This window comes from Clavelina lepadiformis, chromosome 4, assembly GCF_947623445.1.
Source record: "Clavelina lepadiformis chromosome 4, kaClaLepa1.1, whole genome shotgun sequence".
In the NCBI taxonomy this organism is placed as follows: Eukaryota; Metazoa; Chordata; class Ascidiacea; order Aplousobranchia; family Clavelinidae; genus Clavelina; species Clavelina lepadiformis.
The window spans coordinates 3,609,068-3,625,786 of NC_135243.1; the positions used below are offsets into that span (position 1 = coordinate 3,609,068).

A 16,719-nucleotide genomic window follows, 5' to 3' on the forward strand; every position below is an offset into this window, starting at 1 on the left:
TTTTGATTGAAGTTATTACACACATTACACCGACAATCAATCAACGTCACACGAAGATCATGTCTTGTTGGTTACCACAACTGTCGTCTGACGTTCCTGTACGGATGACGTCAACCCTTCGGGATTCCATTTCCCAGAGAGTAATCAGCAAAAACTGTGTATGTGTATGGGTATTTTGTTGAAGTAATCAACGCCCAAAGCGAAGCGTGATTCCTGAAGCGTTAAATACATCAGCCTACTTATACCCCGCTACCTTTTCCTCGGCAACATTTTCTAGTTGACTTGTTGCGATTAAGTTAAAACAGTTTTTATTTGTTTCCTTTGAAGTATTATTTTTTGTTCATCTTCACTTTTCAACTGAATACAACTCAGGAAGGAACAATCAAAAAGAAAGGAAAGAACATCTTTATACGTTTCGTCTTCAAAGGTACAGTAAATATCTATGCTGTTAAACCATAAGCAGAACAAGTATAACAAAAAAAAACAGTATTGCTCCGTTATTTCAAGTCTAACCGCTCAAAGGCTGATGGTTGTCATTTGTATTACTTAATAACATATAGTTTGAATAGAAAAAAGTCGGTTCCTGTTTATACCAGAAATGGATTGGAACCTTTTCTGTTGCGAAGTTTTGACGAAAGGTTCCCCTTCGAGTGAATACGTCTACCTCGGGACAACGGATGGAACCAAGTTGGGGGAAAACGACAGGCGTTGTGGCTTCTCCCGAAAATTTACGGTAAATTTATTTAAATAGTTTTCAGTTCAATATTCTGTCAGTTATTTACATCGTTTGCGTTAAAACTGCTTGCGATGTAGTCCTGGTTACGAAATACAAGTGACCTGCTAATTTTTATCAATTGATTGCTATAGCATGGCAAAGTTTTGACAATCTTTACCTCGCACTGAGGAAAGTCTTCACACACCACTTCAACCTGGCGGCGATTCCTTATCGCTCGAGCCCCAGTTACCGAGCTACCTTTTGGGCATGTTCATTGTCAAACCGTTTGGGAATTTCTGCGATCGCTCTTAGCAACCAACCGGCAGTTTGGCCACAGTTGTTTTCAAATCCAGAAATACTACTTCCTTTCCAGTCATTAATAACAGGGGTGGGCAAACTTTTTGTACTGAGGGCCACATTTGAAAAAATGTTGCAGCCGGCGGGCCGCACATTCTCATTACAAAGTAGGAAAATTTACCCGGTGTGTAAATAAATGCATATTCATATTAAACACAATTTTTGTATTCCACACTCAGTTACGTTTAAATCTATGCAATCATCATCACAAAATTTAATGAGACTTGTGCAACTGTTCACAGTTTTACGGTTACGGTAGGCCTACGGTAGCCCTACGGTAGCCGCTACCGTAATTGTATTTTATGATCAAACAATTGAATCAAGCAATGCGTGAGAAGTGTATGTTGCAATACATGCGCGACTGACGCCTTACGGTATTACGGTAGGCCTACGGTAGCCGCTACCGTAATTGTATGTTATGATCAAACAATTGAATCAAGCAATGCGTGAGAAGTGTATGTTGCAATACAGTACATGCGCGACTGACGGCAGTGACGTGTGTGTGTTTACGCACTGAAAGTGAAGAGAAAAACACACTCGTAAAGGGAATAATATTTTGTCATGTAACCTGTTTAATTAAAACAATAAGTGATGAGTAGGAGTTTCTGCAATTGCCGGCGGGCCGCAGAAAATGGACCCGCGGGCCGCATGCGGCCCGCGGGCCGTAGTTTGCCCACCCCTGATTAATAACTTGTTTTTATCAACAGACATCCGACATCTCCATCATCATTAATTCGAACGGTTCGGACTTTTTCCATGCAGACGGTGAGTACATCTATCTCGGGAAAGAGGGAGACTTCTTCTGTCATGACGGTGAAACCAGGTCGATGGTTTATGGCTTCAGCTCCAAATGTAAGATGTCTATGCATTGAACTTCTCAATAGGCCTAGTAGCTGGATGAAATAACATATTTTGCACGTTTTTGGCTCTTGCATTAGTTTCTTTCTTACGCATTCTTTCATTTATACGGTTGAATAACTAGCGCGATATTGCCTTCTGTTATGTGCAGGTATCCTGATTGTGTGCGGCAGCGGTTTCATTACAAAAAGGGTGTTTACAGACTGCCGACAAGCAGTCGAATACGGGATAGGGGTTTTGAAAGCCAAAGGCTGGTGATCTCGGCAACCTTTATGTTTATGTTTTTGTGAAGTCACAATTATGCATTGTTATCAATAAAATTACACATATTTTGTTAAGTGCCTAAAGTACTGTTCATTCAAACTTAAGAAGTATGTGTAGCGTATGCTCCTTTAGCCATCAACCACGCTCGGAGACGTGTGTGCACGGGTATCCTGCACATCCGCACGCTAGCACACCATCTTTGCTACCTCACGTGAAAAATCAAGCACAATGTCGCGAAAGCTCGTTTCATTGAGTTACGAAGCGAGAACGACCTAATCTGCCATTTTACAGCAGTTCGTGCTACTTGTACTTTAGTGATGACCACATCCCGTAAAACGCGTCACAACGAACACATTTTTCGATCTCATCGTTCTTCAAATACGTAACACTTCGGGTTTGTTTAAGCACAACTGAACTACTGCAAACGATTGCTCTCACTGCTGTGAAGGTTTTGACAAGCTTGCGTAATCGTTACATATCAACATATTTGTTAATCTCCTTCACAAAAAATGTTACTGTAACGTCACAATATACCACGCTATAAAGCCCTACAACCTGTCGGCTGCAGTCGCACCAGTGGTATAAACTGCAGCTGCCATAATGCTGCTTTGGTATACTATGGTCAGTCTCTAATTCAATCGGTTATTAAGTAATTGCTTCAATTATGACGCAACAACTTTCTCTCGCAGCTTTTATCAACGCCGCAAGTGAGCGTCAGAAAGCAAAACAATTAGATAGGAAATCCAGTACACTAAAGCGAAGAGTGCCGCAGAAAACGTAGGTTTTTTAACGTGAATTACGCTAAGAAATATGAAGAACCGCTGCTTTAACAGATCAGAAAAGAAAAGTTTCTGCAGAAAAATCGTTGAAGATAGTTTTAATTTTGGAATCCCCGCACCATAGTAACCGGTAAGTTGACAGTTTGAAATCATAAACCGAAAATAACCGATTGTGACCGCACAGTTGGCATGTGCACAATCAGGTCTTCATATTGTCAACGTAGGAATACTTCAAGCCACGTTAACTATGTACTAATCGTAATCTTATGCGGGTAAAATTGAATTAGTCGCTCATAAGCAATAAGCATATTCATGCGGTTCCAGACACACAGTATTTAACCAACTTTGCCACATAGTGAACATCTCGCTGTAGAATGCTCCCTCGTCTCTGTGACGTCACTATAACACATCGATAGAAAAGCAAAGTGACATCATCGTACAACAGGAAAGCGATTTGAATTGAAAGGATTGTCGATCGTGCTGATTTGGGCAGGGCATGATGTAAGAAGCAATATGATCGGATCATATTGCCAGGAAGCCAGTGGTTAGAGCTGTCCTGTGTAGCAAGTGCAAGCGAACTTGGTGCAGGCCACAGCACGTACGTTGCACGTCTGTATCTGCATGTAATGGGCCCAGTACAATGTTCTGTGTGAAAAGTTTGGCAGCAAGCACTTTCAGAATGATTACATGTACGCTCCTTTTCATAACAAACGTTTTATAATAAGCTGTACTGGAATGTAGGCCCAGTGCAATGACGTCATAATCTATAATAAAAAGGCTTCCAGAATCGAGACCAGAGCAAGCGTTCACTGTTCTGAAGTTTCTGCCAATTTTTACGCACTCTGCGTAAGAAGATTTAATTTTTGCGCTTTATCTGGCTGCGATATGCGTGCGAAGGTTTCAAAACAAAGCTCCAGACAACGCGCACGCCTCACAGCAAATGCAGAAAACAAATAAGAAAGTAGCAAGTGACGATATGTACAGTGGCTGGCGTAACCTGCTGTGCTCAATTAGTTTTCAACATAAAACAATGGAAGGACCTGAAGGAAGGGTATACAGTATTTATATAGAGTAACTATAACACCGAAAGTTGGTCAGGTAAGCTGCTGTTAAAGATAGACGGTTAGGATGAAGAAAAAAGCAAAAAGCTGACTGTAGCTACTTTGGGTTTAGACTAAAAGTTAGACTTAGGTTAAGTTTAAGATGTTACATCATTTGAGTTAAGTGAACAAGACACTATGAAGCATAACTTCGAACGTAAGATTTTTCGCTTGAAATAATAACAGCCATATTTATATAGGAAAGATGTGGGCTGACTCTTTACCCTAAGGTGCGTTGACGAAGAAGCAATAATCACTCGCACCGGTTAATTTAAAATTCTGCAAACCCTGTTTAAGCATCTGTAACGGGTTAGCATACTTATATGATCTGCGTAATGACACGTTTTGCAAGGTTTTACAGCCAGGCAGCACATTTTTAGCAAGCCGCTTTTACTCAGGCATTACTGGCGTACCTTCAGTATTAAATCTTCGCTTCCCATGAGTTAATCTAACAGAACGTTACCGACTAGACTTAAAAAAAACTAGGCATATATCAAAATAATATTGTGGAAAACTCTAGTGTAGACCGAGTCAGAGTTGTAAACGGGCCTTATATTGTTAATCCAAACCCGGCCGGAAAATTTTTTTCAAGCCCGTATTTGGCCCGAAAGTTGAATTTACTGAATGTAAATTTTCTAAATGTAAATTCGGGGCCGAATTTTTTTTTCAAACTTAAGCCCGCCCTGACTTACAACTCTGGGTTGAGTAAACGTTGAACTTGTTTCGAAACAAGTTTGTTAAATTTTATTTCACTGTGAACGAATGATTCGAAAACAAACTTCTAAAACACAATCGCTGCGACTGATTGCTGTTCATCCTGTTACCAAGCCAAGTTTGAATTCGTCTGCACCAATTCGTCACTTCAAAGTCTGGTAAAATTCAAATAATGCTTATCAAACGATCTGTACATTGTGACGTCACAAGTATGTGATAATAATCAGACGCGCGGCAGCGACGCTTTCGTTTGTTTGTATTATTTTATGAAATGAAGTATTTGGTCGCAAGTAGCAGTACGAGAAAGTTAAGAGAATAATTTATTACGTTGAAAAGTTTTGATAAAATCAAACAAACACTGAAGCCAAGAAAGTAAAAAATATATTTATCATTCAGACCTATTTATCGTTCGACATTGCAACCATTATTATCTATATAATGAATCATGGCTATTCATTGTGATAAGATTGTAATGAATGGCGCTAATATCGACCGAAACGTCTGAAAGGCGAACATATTATGCGGTCTAGGCTTAGTTTTCGTCCTGCTTAAGAACCCCGTCTTTCAACACTTAGCTTCAAAGTTATCAATCTATTTGGGTGCAAGTTTGCCGTTAATAATATCTCTAACTGTTGCTCATCGCATGAGCTAGATGTAATATTAATTCCAAAGTGAATCAGAAATCAGTTGTTAAAGATAAGTTAGTTGAAGTATGAATGAATTTGATTTCAGTAACTTAAGTTTAAATTGAAGGATGTACGGTATCAAGGTAGGGTGCAGTAAAACCCTGGTTTGTCGACTATCCGTGGAATCGTAACCAAATGGTCGCTTGAGCAAGGTGAATACATTAGTGGAACAGGTTACTGTACAATGTATGTTACTATAAAATAAATGATGCACTGGATTGCGTTTACATGGTCGCGATACAGGTGTTCTGCTCATCTGCTGCACCAACAACTTTTAACTTAGGTTGACAGACAACGTATTACGGTTAAAATGCGGGCGGAAGTTTTCCCGTGAAGTAATGACAAAGTTTTCACAAATTTAACCATTTAGCTGGTGATATAAGCACTTTAGCATTAAAGTATCAAGATACAGTAAAAACCAAGCCATGTCGTAATAAATTAAAATGTGTTTTAGGCTTTGTAGGACTGGTTTAGCTTTGCCGGCCCGATTATGACGAACCTAAGTGTCAAGTTAGCTGTGACGGGAAAAACGACAGCTGCAATTCTTATGACGTCACTCTCACAAGAAATAGATTTTAATGACGGAGATTCTCAACTGCTTCAAGCCGTTGTCATTGTCTTGATCATAATTGGCCTCTATTTGGCAACCATAACCTCTTATTACCTCCACAAGCACAACAATCGTCGTCTGAAGTTATCCAACAGCTTATTATGCGCCACTGCTTGCGTCTTGTTCCTACAGACTTGCTGGTTTCAAGTTGAAGTCACGATAAAGCATTATACTGACCCATTCTGCCAGGCTTATTCCATTGTCAACATCATAGTCGCCACTTGTCAGCGAACAGCGATCTACGCAGTGCTTTGGATAAGACAGCGTGGTATTTACAAGAACCCACTGCAGAAAATCAGCGGGAAAATGGTTGAACCGATAAGCAACGGCACAATAACTGGAATTATCGTGTTCGCGATAGCACAAGTTGTTCTGCTATCGAGTATTTCACATCTAGCTACTGAAATACCGTCACCAGGATGTCACAGTGAAACTATTACTGACATACGAGATGTACTGTTGCCAATGGTTTTTGGTATCTCGTCGCTTTTCCAAATCGTTCTGCTGGTTCTTACTCTCTATCCTATGGTCAAGCACATGCGCAGTAAGACTGTCAACAAGAAGCGAGCTCAACTGGGTCGCGTAGCAACGAGACTCGCCATCTGCACCAGTGTTTGCGTTATTGTTGACGTCATATTTCTTATTATTACGCAAACAAAGCCTGATGACGCCGCTGTCAACTTTATACCAATTTGCTACGCCTTCAACATCGCCGTTAACATTGTTGCGACACTCTGCTCATTTTTCAATTACTCGCTGAGATTATGGCCTTTCATACGTGTCGCCGAATTGGACGACGCCACGCCACAACCTACAGGAAGCCAGTCCCGAGATAATTCGGTAATTTTTCACAGCCAGGCCTCAGTGCGGTCGAACAAGAATAAACTGGTGGTAGTTGTCGTTGAAGAATAGATGGTGGGGCGAAAGGGAAATCCCCAGAATAAATCTTTCTGACGAGTTGGTCAGCGAAGAACTGGAGCTTACGAATATTTCGATTGGTTCAAAACTGGTGTTCACCGGCTGTAACATTGGCATGGCTGGTGCCAACTCTTTGACGTTTTGCGATTGCTTTGGATTATTCAGCGTGTAACTGTTTCGCTAGATTAATTATGTTAAGCTACCAAAAGCTTGTCACGATGCACAAAATACACGCAATCCTAATTGCTGCCATTTCAGTAATCTGCTTTCTGTCATACAATCAAATCCAGCAAAATCTGTTCTACAAAATTTATTAAACAAACTACTGCAACATTTATTACGTAACAATAAGCAATCCAAACGTCATAATTGATTCAAATAAAATTAAATACTTGGGTTAATATAATTAAAGGACGCGAAGCAAAAAAAACAGGTAAAAAAGTGACTACGCAATAAGGTTTGTGGTGACGTCACAAGTACATCATCCGACGGTTGTCATGGTGATGGTAACGTCACAGTTCGTCATCTATAGCGTGACCGTTGGTCATCTTACTGGTGGTACGGAGCTGGTCGTAGCTCCACTTCAACTGCTCGATTTCACTCTGATGGCGCCCTCTAGTATCTTCGAGTTCGTTCAACAGATGCTCGTTAGTGGCCACCAGAGAGCTAAAAACAAATGCATGTCTTAGTAGTGTAGTGTTAGTGCCATTTGAATTACGTCATAATCACTGGCGTGTGGTTTAGAGAAAAGTGGAGTACCGGTGGCTGTCCTGCAGCATGGTGGCCAGTTTGGCAATCTTCTCGTATTGTTCGTTGTTTCGCTTGAGGGACGCCACCTGCTGGATGAGGTCTTTCCTCTCTCGCTCCAACTCTTCCGTGTGGAGTTTGTCTTTCGCGACATCCTGATGACAACAAACAATGGTTAATAATTAACTAAATTATCAATGATAAAGATAAAAGAATGATGTTCAATATCCAGTGGTTCCCAACCTGAGCTAAAACCACCCGAGGCACACATTACTTCGTCATAATAAACAGCCTAGTGAGAAAACAATTTTGAATTCAGGGGTTCGTGAGAAAGGAATTATTGCAGTTAAGGCGCTGTAAGCAAGACCCCTGGAATAACCGATGGTTAATTTTACAATATTGGCTGTTTTTTGGTCATTTTTAGCAAAAATAGTTATTCTAAAGTATGATTGCTGGGGAAAAAGCATTTCTGTGCAAACCCATGCAAGATTTCAACAAATACATAAAAAGTGGCAGCCTGCAATATCCAAAGCCACAGCAGGAGTAAATATCAGGAGCATCAAGTGTTATAATCCCGCAAGACAGATGACCACTTCACAATTTTTTACGTAAAATGTATATTTTCATAAGCGACCAACCTCTTGTTTGCTTGTCTTCATCTCATTTTCAAGTTCTGAGATTTTGCTCCTCAATATCTTGTTGTCGCTCAATGTAAGTTGCAAGCGTGATTTTGCTGATTCCTGGAAATCAACAAATTTGTTAACATGGTTGTTTTGTAGAATTTCTCTACAATTCCAACATCGGTTGGGTTTATCTGAAAACTTTTAAGTTTCCCAACATGCCTATTGTTAGTAAAACACGTTCAATATTATAATATAATAGTATAATATATATAATAAGTTCGTTATACCTCCTAACGCTACAAATAAGACCTGTGCGAGATCACAGCTGTCAATTAAAAGTAGTAAAATACAAGCAAGATCATATTGAAGATGTGAAATCACAAATATTTTAAGTCAACCACCAATAACTGACAAGATCTTTGCTATCTCCAGTCATTTCGATGGCGTGGGTTCAAATCCCACCGCTGCCGCCTTGCAGCGTGGTGAGTTTATTACAACATAACCCACTCCAAATACAAGAGAGGAAACATAAGAATGAGCATCACAATGAACTGTAACATGCGTGGCACTTTCAATTGACATCAAATACTGCGGTAATAATGTAATATAGACATGACACTGCAGAATTAATCCACGATTGTTCAGTTTGACAAGATCAAGGCAATAATACCGACATAATACCTGTACTTTACATATACCACCATAATGCATAGCAAACCAATATTGTAGATTACAGAGCAGCCACACAACTCACCAATTCCTGATGTGCGTGCGACAATTCCTTTATATGCTCCGAATCTGGGCTCGTTTGCTCGGACGCCGTGAGAAGTTTGCAACGAAGTTCTTCGTTCTCTTTCTGGTGGGAATTCAGCTTGTCCTGCAACACCTAGAGTGCATGAGAGCAGAGATGGTGAATATTAAAATGTATGAGCAAAGACAAAGTAAGTTCTTGGATGTGCACAATGAGCTAAAAATGACATCAGAAAGAAATCAAAGAGCAAACAGATTTCAATTCTTACTTTTATCTGGACCTCCCTCGCCGACGATAAATCCTTTTCATAAATTTCTAACGGTTTTTGAACTAAACCTGAAAAATTCCGTAAAAAAAATTAAATTGCAACTTTTCGAACACACAAATGATTACAAATTTTTCACAAAAGACAAACAAAATTTGTAAAAAAATACACATTCTATGATGTTGAACAGCCGCAAATAAATCAAACAAACATCAACCTGAACTTGAACTTACTTTGAAATTTTTGATGATAATGCAGTGATTTTGACCCATTCCAATATCTATCGACTAGGTCCAGGACTGACTCCACAAACTTAATCTGAGTCAGATTCTTGCGACGGGCCACTTCCTGGTTTGTTGTTGATTCCTGGATGACAAAAATAACTTGGGAATGAAAAAACAACTATGAATTCCGTTTGTCACTTCCATTATATCTAAATATTAGTGTTTAGTTTTAAAATTTCAATTCACCACAAATTTCTATTTCAAAAAAGTCTTGGACAACAAAAGTAAAATAACGTCAAGATCAGATCTAAATACAGTGCAAGCTAGTTTGGTCGATTTTGCTTAAAACAAAAATATCGACAACACAAAGTTAACATGATTGCGTCTATCTGTCTAACTTCACTGTTGTCAGGTAACTCCAAGTATTTCCATCGACCCTTACAGTACTAATTCAACAAGCTCTGTATTAACTATAACAAGAAAACCTGCTAAAATAAACTCACCCCAAAACTGAGCCTGGCACATTCCGGAAGCTTCTGATAATCCTCAGAGTGCTCACTGCCCTCCTGCTCCGTTGCTTCGTTCATTTTATTCACTGTGGGAGGAAGGTCGTTGGTCCCTGGATGTCGACAAACATATTTCGTTCATATTCAACTGCATAAAAGTTTTTACTGAGCACACTTTGTAGATCGTTCGACATAAAAATGCACTAAAACTTCTTCATAAAGGTAACCACAAAATCGCAAACTAACAATGGAAAATAATTCATGACGTATCATAAATTAATTATAATTATATATGAAGCAGAATTTTATTAGTTCATATGAAGTCTCATTTCACATGAGATATAGTCACCGTTAAAATTCAAAACTCACTTCCGTACCACATGGTGCGATGTGGTTAAGATGATTGACAGCCATTATGACACAACAAATAGGAATTGAATAAAATAAAAGGACCAACCTGGGTGGGGGGTGAAATTAGCGCGACTTTTAAACTGGGAGTACGCTTCTGCTTCGTCCTTGTACTTCAAGTTGTCCTCGTTTGAACCCTTATTGGTGAACTTTACCCTGATCAACAAACATCAAAATAGATTTTAACGAAAATTGTCCAACAAAACAACTCAATTGCAAATAATAATTTGATATCATCAAATATATATTCATTAAATCACCAACCATTAATAAAATAATTATAATAATCAATCAAATCTGACTCAAAAGAAAACCTATTCCGGAGCAACAAGTATTATATATATTAATTTGCATTTGACTTCTGAGCTTATAATAATTAACCAACATGGAAATATAATTAAATACACAGTTGCACGCCACCTTCTGTTTTCTCCCGGTAATTTTACTTCTCTTTCTATCGCTTCACTTTGCTTCCGAACAATCTTCACCAAATCTAAAAACGTCGACCAATCAACGAAACTAAACTTTTGCTTCAAACTCAAAGCAAACCAAACTTAGGTATTCTAGAAGGGTTCTGTAGACACACATAGAAACCATGGAACGTAGGAACCACACAATAAATAGCCTTGCATGGGTGATAGACGCCTTTATGTTGCTACCAACATTAACCAACAAAAGAGGTGGTTAGCTTTTGTTAACTTATGCTTTGGGTCCTAAATTTTTAATCAAATTAACAACAATCAAGATTTGATTAACTTTAAACTGTCGGATAAACTGCCACCGGCTTAATCAATTACTTTCGTCAAACAATTAACTTTTATTCAAAAGACTCTTTTTATCAAAGTTGGTGAGAAATTTTGACCAAACCTTACTGTAAAATGCATATACAATTATACATACGTCATATTGATGTCTATGTATTAGCTGATGAAAATATTAAACTACTACACTGCCTTCAACTCATCACAAGTCAGTTTAGTAACAGAAGAGTTTTGTGGCTTTCTTCTGTGTTAAATTATATCAACGGACTCTTGTAAGCACGAGAAAGTTTCTTTTGTTCAATTAAATAAACAATCCATTGACAGGATGGGAAAACGTAAAAGCAAACAACAACTGGTTAAGTGTTTGTGGTCGTTGTGGTTGCTTTAAAATGAACTGGAAGTTACAGCTCATATGTTCAACTACAACTGTATCTGCAGGAATTGCCCAAAATGATATTCTATGGCGTCCTGATTGAATGAAATCGGTCCATTATTTTAAAAATATGATTTAAATTTTACAAATTTAAAATTAATGTACACGTGAACTTATTTAATATACCGTATGATATACTGGATTTGCCCTCGTTTATACCATGCCGTGTCTAAGAGACTTACGAAAAGTTACATGGCACCGTTGCAGGAGTAGATACTAGTCTGTTAAGCAACGCAAATAGCCTATAACAACATAACAAGCTATGCACATGTCAAAACATTTCACTGGGCCAGTAAAACACAAGTTTTGTCTGAAAAGTGAAAAGTATTTCGAAACTTACCGTCTTTTGAATGCATTTGTGATGACGGCTTTGAACCAGTTTGAACTTGCCGCTTCCCCATGCCATTGTTGACGTAATCGATGACATCACTAACCGTGTCATCATCTTGGACAACTAAAAATACAGAACCGTTAAAAATAAACAACAAATATGTATTGGACTTCATAAAACCATTTGAAGTGATAAAATGACAACATATTACATTTATAAACTAAAATTTATGATGATGATGGCAACACGAGGAGAATTTACCAAAATGAACAGCAACAACTAAACAATATTATTAGCAGACCTCTTTCATTGCCCCTTGGCTTATCAAAACAGGTGCACATACCCAATTTTTCACCTACTGCTAAGAATAAACAACTACAAATTCTTTATATTTTGCTAATTGTAAGATGTTTGACTTTAAACTTTTTTATGATGCTGCAAATGTACCCTGCCCAAGATTGTGCAAAATGCTGCTATTACCTCTACTGTATATGCGAAGGTGGCAAATGGAAACACTTTAGTAACTAAGTTTGGAGTATACAAAAAATGCATGTTAAGTTTAGCATGATGAGAAATAGAAAAATTTAAAACATATACACAGTAAAATTGCGCCTGATAATTACATACGTAATTTACGAAATTCAAATATAAATAAAATTGAAATACGAAAATTACGTACGTACATAAAATATTAACGGTAATCAAAATATGCAGAAAATTTTAACGTACCTGTGGGTTTTTGAACCAAAGTTTTGACGTAATCAACACGTGGTTGTCGAGATTTAGTGGTTGCTGTAAACTTTTCGCTTTTGACCTCATCATCTGCAACAAGGTCCAATGGCTGCATTGAACCATAGAAACAACATTAACACCCGAACAAAAACCACAGATTATGCTGTATCTACCTTTTTTAGCAAAGCTTTACAATGTTAACTCCACTGCAAGTAAATAAGATGAAAAAACTTCTTTATTTTTTTCTGTTATTTCAATTGAAACTAAAAAGAGCATATACGTATATAACCAAAGAAATGCTTCATACATCATTTGACGTGAAATGTAACAACGCTGCTTTCCTTTCACTATCTCTCACAGGGCGGTCATCTAAAAAGCACAGAAATCAAGTAACAGAGTTATATTTTAATAATCATGAACATCAATAGTATTTAATAATAGCTGTCTGTGTTCAATGTCTATCCTGATTCAAATCAACAAAGAAACCGAAATATATGATATTTGACAAGATCCCAGCTTCCTGCTTGGGAGTATGGATATCCGCAGTTAACAGGGGTCACATTGAAACAGGTACGGGGTAAATGGATCCATACCAAATAGGGGCCATAACATTAACCTGAGGAATGCAGATTACTGCAGATTACTCCGACTTACTTTATATTGTACCTTATATACTGAATTTCACAGCTCAGGTGTAAGTACAAGGTGTAGAATTTTTGTTTTTACATAAAACAGATGTGAATACCAGGTTAAATAATGCTGCACAACAAACATACTTACAGCAGACAAACGTACACAAAATCTTAATGTTCATTTTCAAAATGCCATCTATAATATTGCAATCACGAAGTACATGACAAGTTACATTGTATAAACAAATAATCTGTGTATATAAACATATAATCTGTGTATATGGTGATTAAGTTGTCATTATGAAGGAAAGCGGAATAACACAAGCAGCAACAAGAAATGAAAGAGCTACAAACCGAGCCTTCTAAGCAAGGGCAACATGTGAGTGATGAATAATCGGTAGTCGGGTTCATTTCCAGTGACAGGGTTCAGACGAAGGTCAATTTCGCGGAGATTTTGGTTCTTTCGAAGTCGAAATATTTCCTTTAAATCTTGTATTTTGTTGTAGTAGAGATTCAACTGCTCAAGTAATGACAGGTGTTCCAGACCCTACAATTGTGAACAATATATAGTTTCAGAACCTTTTCACAATAAGTATATATATATGATACAGTAGATAAGCTAAAACACCAAAATGTCCAACGACCAAAGTCAACAGCAGCCTGCGAAGAACTTCATTTTGTAACATCTGCTTCTAAACGTCTCCGTATATAATTAAAAACCTTTATCAATAACTTGCAAAACTAACTTTCAAAGAAACAACATTATTCTTCGACAAGTCAAGATGTTGAAGTCGAGTGAAATTTTGCAGTGAAAATCCAAGCCCAGTTATCTTTTCATGATAAGTGCCAGGAAGAGCCAAAGATTTCACATCGTCTGCAAAAAACAAAATTGATTAAAATTGTGCCACTTTACAAGTAATCCCTCTTGTGATTTTCAGAATATTAACATTCTAGTAAAACTTTCAAATTTTTTACGAATAAACAGCAATTCATAACTCTCGATATAAAAAGGAGACATTGGAAGGCAAGACAGTTGAGCAAAACCAGACATGATAGGTGTGGTTATGATTATGTTCAGTAGCACAGTAGTAGCAGTTGTGTTAATGAGTGCAATTTATGAGAGCTTAGCTGAATTTTTTATGCATTTAATCAAGTGTGGAACCACTTTTTATGCATTTTCACATGATTTATAACAGCTTTTTAGCAGACAGAGGCTTGCTAAAGCATAAAACTCACACCGGGCAGACTGTGAGTGAGCATTTGAAGTGCACTCTTAGATCTTTTGCGCACACAAGACCTAGTCGAAAATGACCAAAAAGAGCAGTCCGGTTGGAAGGGATATTGGAACATTTAACATTACATGAAGCATGCAATTTTGTATTTTAAAAATCTAAAATAGACCAAGCATGACGCTGACATTTAATTGCAACAATGCTGTGATGATAATCTAAGCAAAGTGTGTAACCCTACTTGAGATAAAATATTGATTTTTTGTCTCGCAGACAAACAGAAAATTGAATTTACAATTTACAATCAGAAATTGTCACAATTACAAAGGCACAAGTTTAGGAAAGAAAAACCAACCTAAATTGTCATGGTCAAGTTTAACTCTTTCTGTGATCCAATCTTCATTTATTTCCAACGTCATAATCACAGATATAAACAGAGAATGGCTCAAACCTTTTTTAAATTTTATGTATTATAGCCTAAGCTGGAACCAAAAACACATTGTTACCACTGTTACCAGTGTATTTTAGACTTAACCTATAGACAGCTTGCTTGAAGGCACAGTCAGTCCATGAAAACCCACTCGGCGTAAAAATTCTCTAGACATAAGCCTTAAATATCGTTTTCCCTTTTGGGCCGACTAAAAAGTACAGCATTTTTTGACGAGAAATCGTGCGTCCAAAAACACAAATTCTGGTGTGATGGCGCATGCTAAAGGTTTAAGTCTTTGTTTATCATAAATTGAACATGAGCAAAACAAATTTTGGCGAGCACGTTGATAAACTACATGCGCGCTAGTATACCACACTTTCCATTATGGCAGCATGGCCTGTTCGGTTTAAGGTAGGTTAGGCTAAGCGTAGCAGGGTAAATTATTAATAAACACAGCAAATAACACTAAAATTTACTGTAAAGTAAATTGCCTGTGCAGTGAAGCAGTCAGTAACGACGTTACCTTACAAACCATCTGCGAAAATAAATGTGTGTTCAAATCGCAACGCAAAAACAATCAATTTATCCGTAGTAAATTAATTGCTAACTCAAACTGTAGGCTTAACCTAGTACACTATTATAGATGGCCTCATCAGTCGATTTCCCTATTAGGCCTATAGCGGCAGTCTACGATAGCATAGCCTACGATTATACGGGATTCAGGGTAACTTTTATCCAACTTGAAATGGAATTTCATTGTTAATAACCAGCAGATTCGCATGGAGAGTATTAATACCGGTACTTGTATTAACTTTCTACGATTTACGAATTTTTCTCAGTCTGTTTCTTTCATTGTAGAATTGTTTATCTGCAGATCGTCTTATTTAACCCTTTCTAACATAATTTGTTATTTTGGACTTTACCGCTATCCAATTTCTAAAGGTATTTGCCCACAAGCGCATTTTTAATAACAACGATTTTTTTACTTTTTGAGGGAATATGGAGTTTAATGCTTTATCATTTGATTAAATAATAAAACATTTGTAATTGTTTAATTACATTGAAACGAGACCAAAATTGTTTTATTCCAAAGTTAAATCATTTTAATTTTAGTCAACGAAAATAATTGGTAATTCAAGAACAAATGTTTAATTGTCAAATCATTATTTGTATTGTCTATTGTTTTAAAACTAAAAAAAATTACTAAATTTACTTTAATTTTGTTTTTAAATGCTACAATTAACGAAATTCTATAAATTTTCCCAGTTTTATTATTTCAAAAAAATTCATAAACTTGAAGTCGTAAATAACCAAATATATAAGATGTCATTTAGGAAAGCTGGATGCAGGTTGTCTCTCAAAAACGTTTGTAATTTGTTTACTTTCCTTTGCTACTTTATTTCAACTCTAATCAATTACATGGCATGAGTAGAATCGCAACCATTATGAATTGAATACGAACACTTCTAACTTTTGTCTAAGTCGTTAGTTTTGTAAAATATCAAACCAATATATGTAATTTGGGTTTGGTGGCCGTGCTGACACTAATAACTTTTTTATATTCTTTTATTGGTCGATAATGCACGTTTTCGCCCTCGAGGCCTTGCCACATTTGCCTGTCCAATTTGTGGAACTTATTGTCATTA

The 16,719-nt window shown here is 37.3% G+C and overlaps 2 protein-coding genes across 3 annotated transcripts; one reads left to right on the top strand and one right to left on the bottom strand.

The window, feature by feature from the left end:
- The first annotated feature begins 265 nt into the window (after window positions 1-265).
- LOC143452461 (uncharacterized) lies at window positions 266-2,268 on the top strand. 2 transcript variants are annotated; one of them, XM_076953453.1, is made up of 4 exons: window positions 266-427; window positions 570-733; window positions 1,780-1,924; window positions 2,082-2,268. In XM_076953453.1, exons 2-4 carry the CDS (start codon window positions 599-601, stop codon window positions 2,186-2,188), a joined length of 387 nt encoding a protein of 128 aa, XP_076809568.1. In that variant the 5' UTR covers window positions 266-427; window positions 570-598; the 3' UTR covers window positions 2,189-2,268. The 2 variants fall into 2 exon arrangements, with proteins under 2 accessions (XP_076809568.1, XP_076809567.1); XM_076953452.1 differs by having other exon boundaries at window positions 597-733.
- A 5,028-nt stretch (window positions 2,269-7,296) lies between these two features.
- Window positions 7,297-15,130, bottom strand: LOC143452863 (centrosomal protein of 72 kDa-like). Its single transcript, XM_076954002.1, has 15 exons — window positions 14,999-15,130; window positions 14,161-14,288; window positions 13,769-13,961; window positions 13,090-13,151; window positions 12,780-12,891; window positions 12,060-12,173; window positions 10,946-11,018; window positions 10,575-10,681; window positions 10,115-10,230; window positions 9,621-9,753; window positions 9,391-9,458; window positions 9,126-9,257; window positions 8,387-8,488; window positions 7,761-7,903; window positions 7,297-7,667 (listed from the first exon to the last, which is right to left on the bottom strand). The coding sequence occupies exons 1-15, from the start codon at window positions 15,060-15,062 to the stop codon at window positions 7,514-7,516; spliced, it is 1,701 nt and encodes a 566-aa protein (XP_076810117.1). The 5' UTR covers window positions 15,063-15,130; the 3' UTR covers window positions 7,297-7,513.
- Window positions 15,131-16,719: the final 1,589 nt, after the last annotated feature.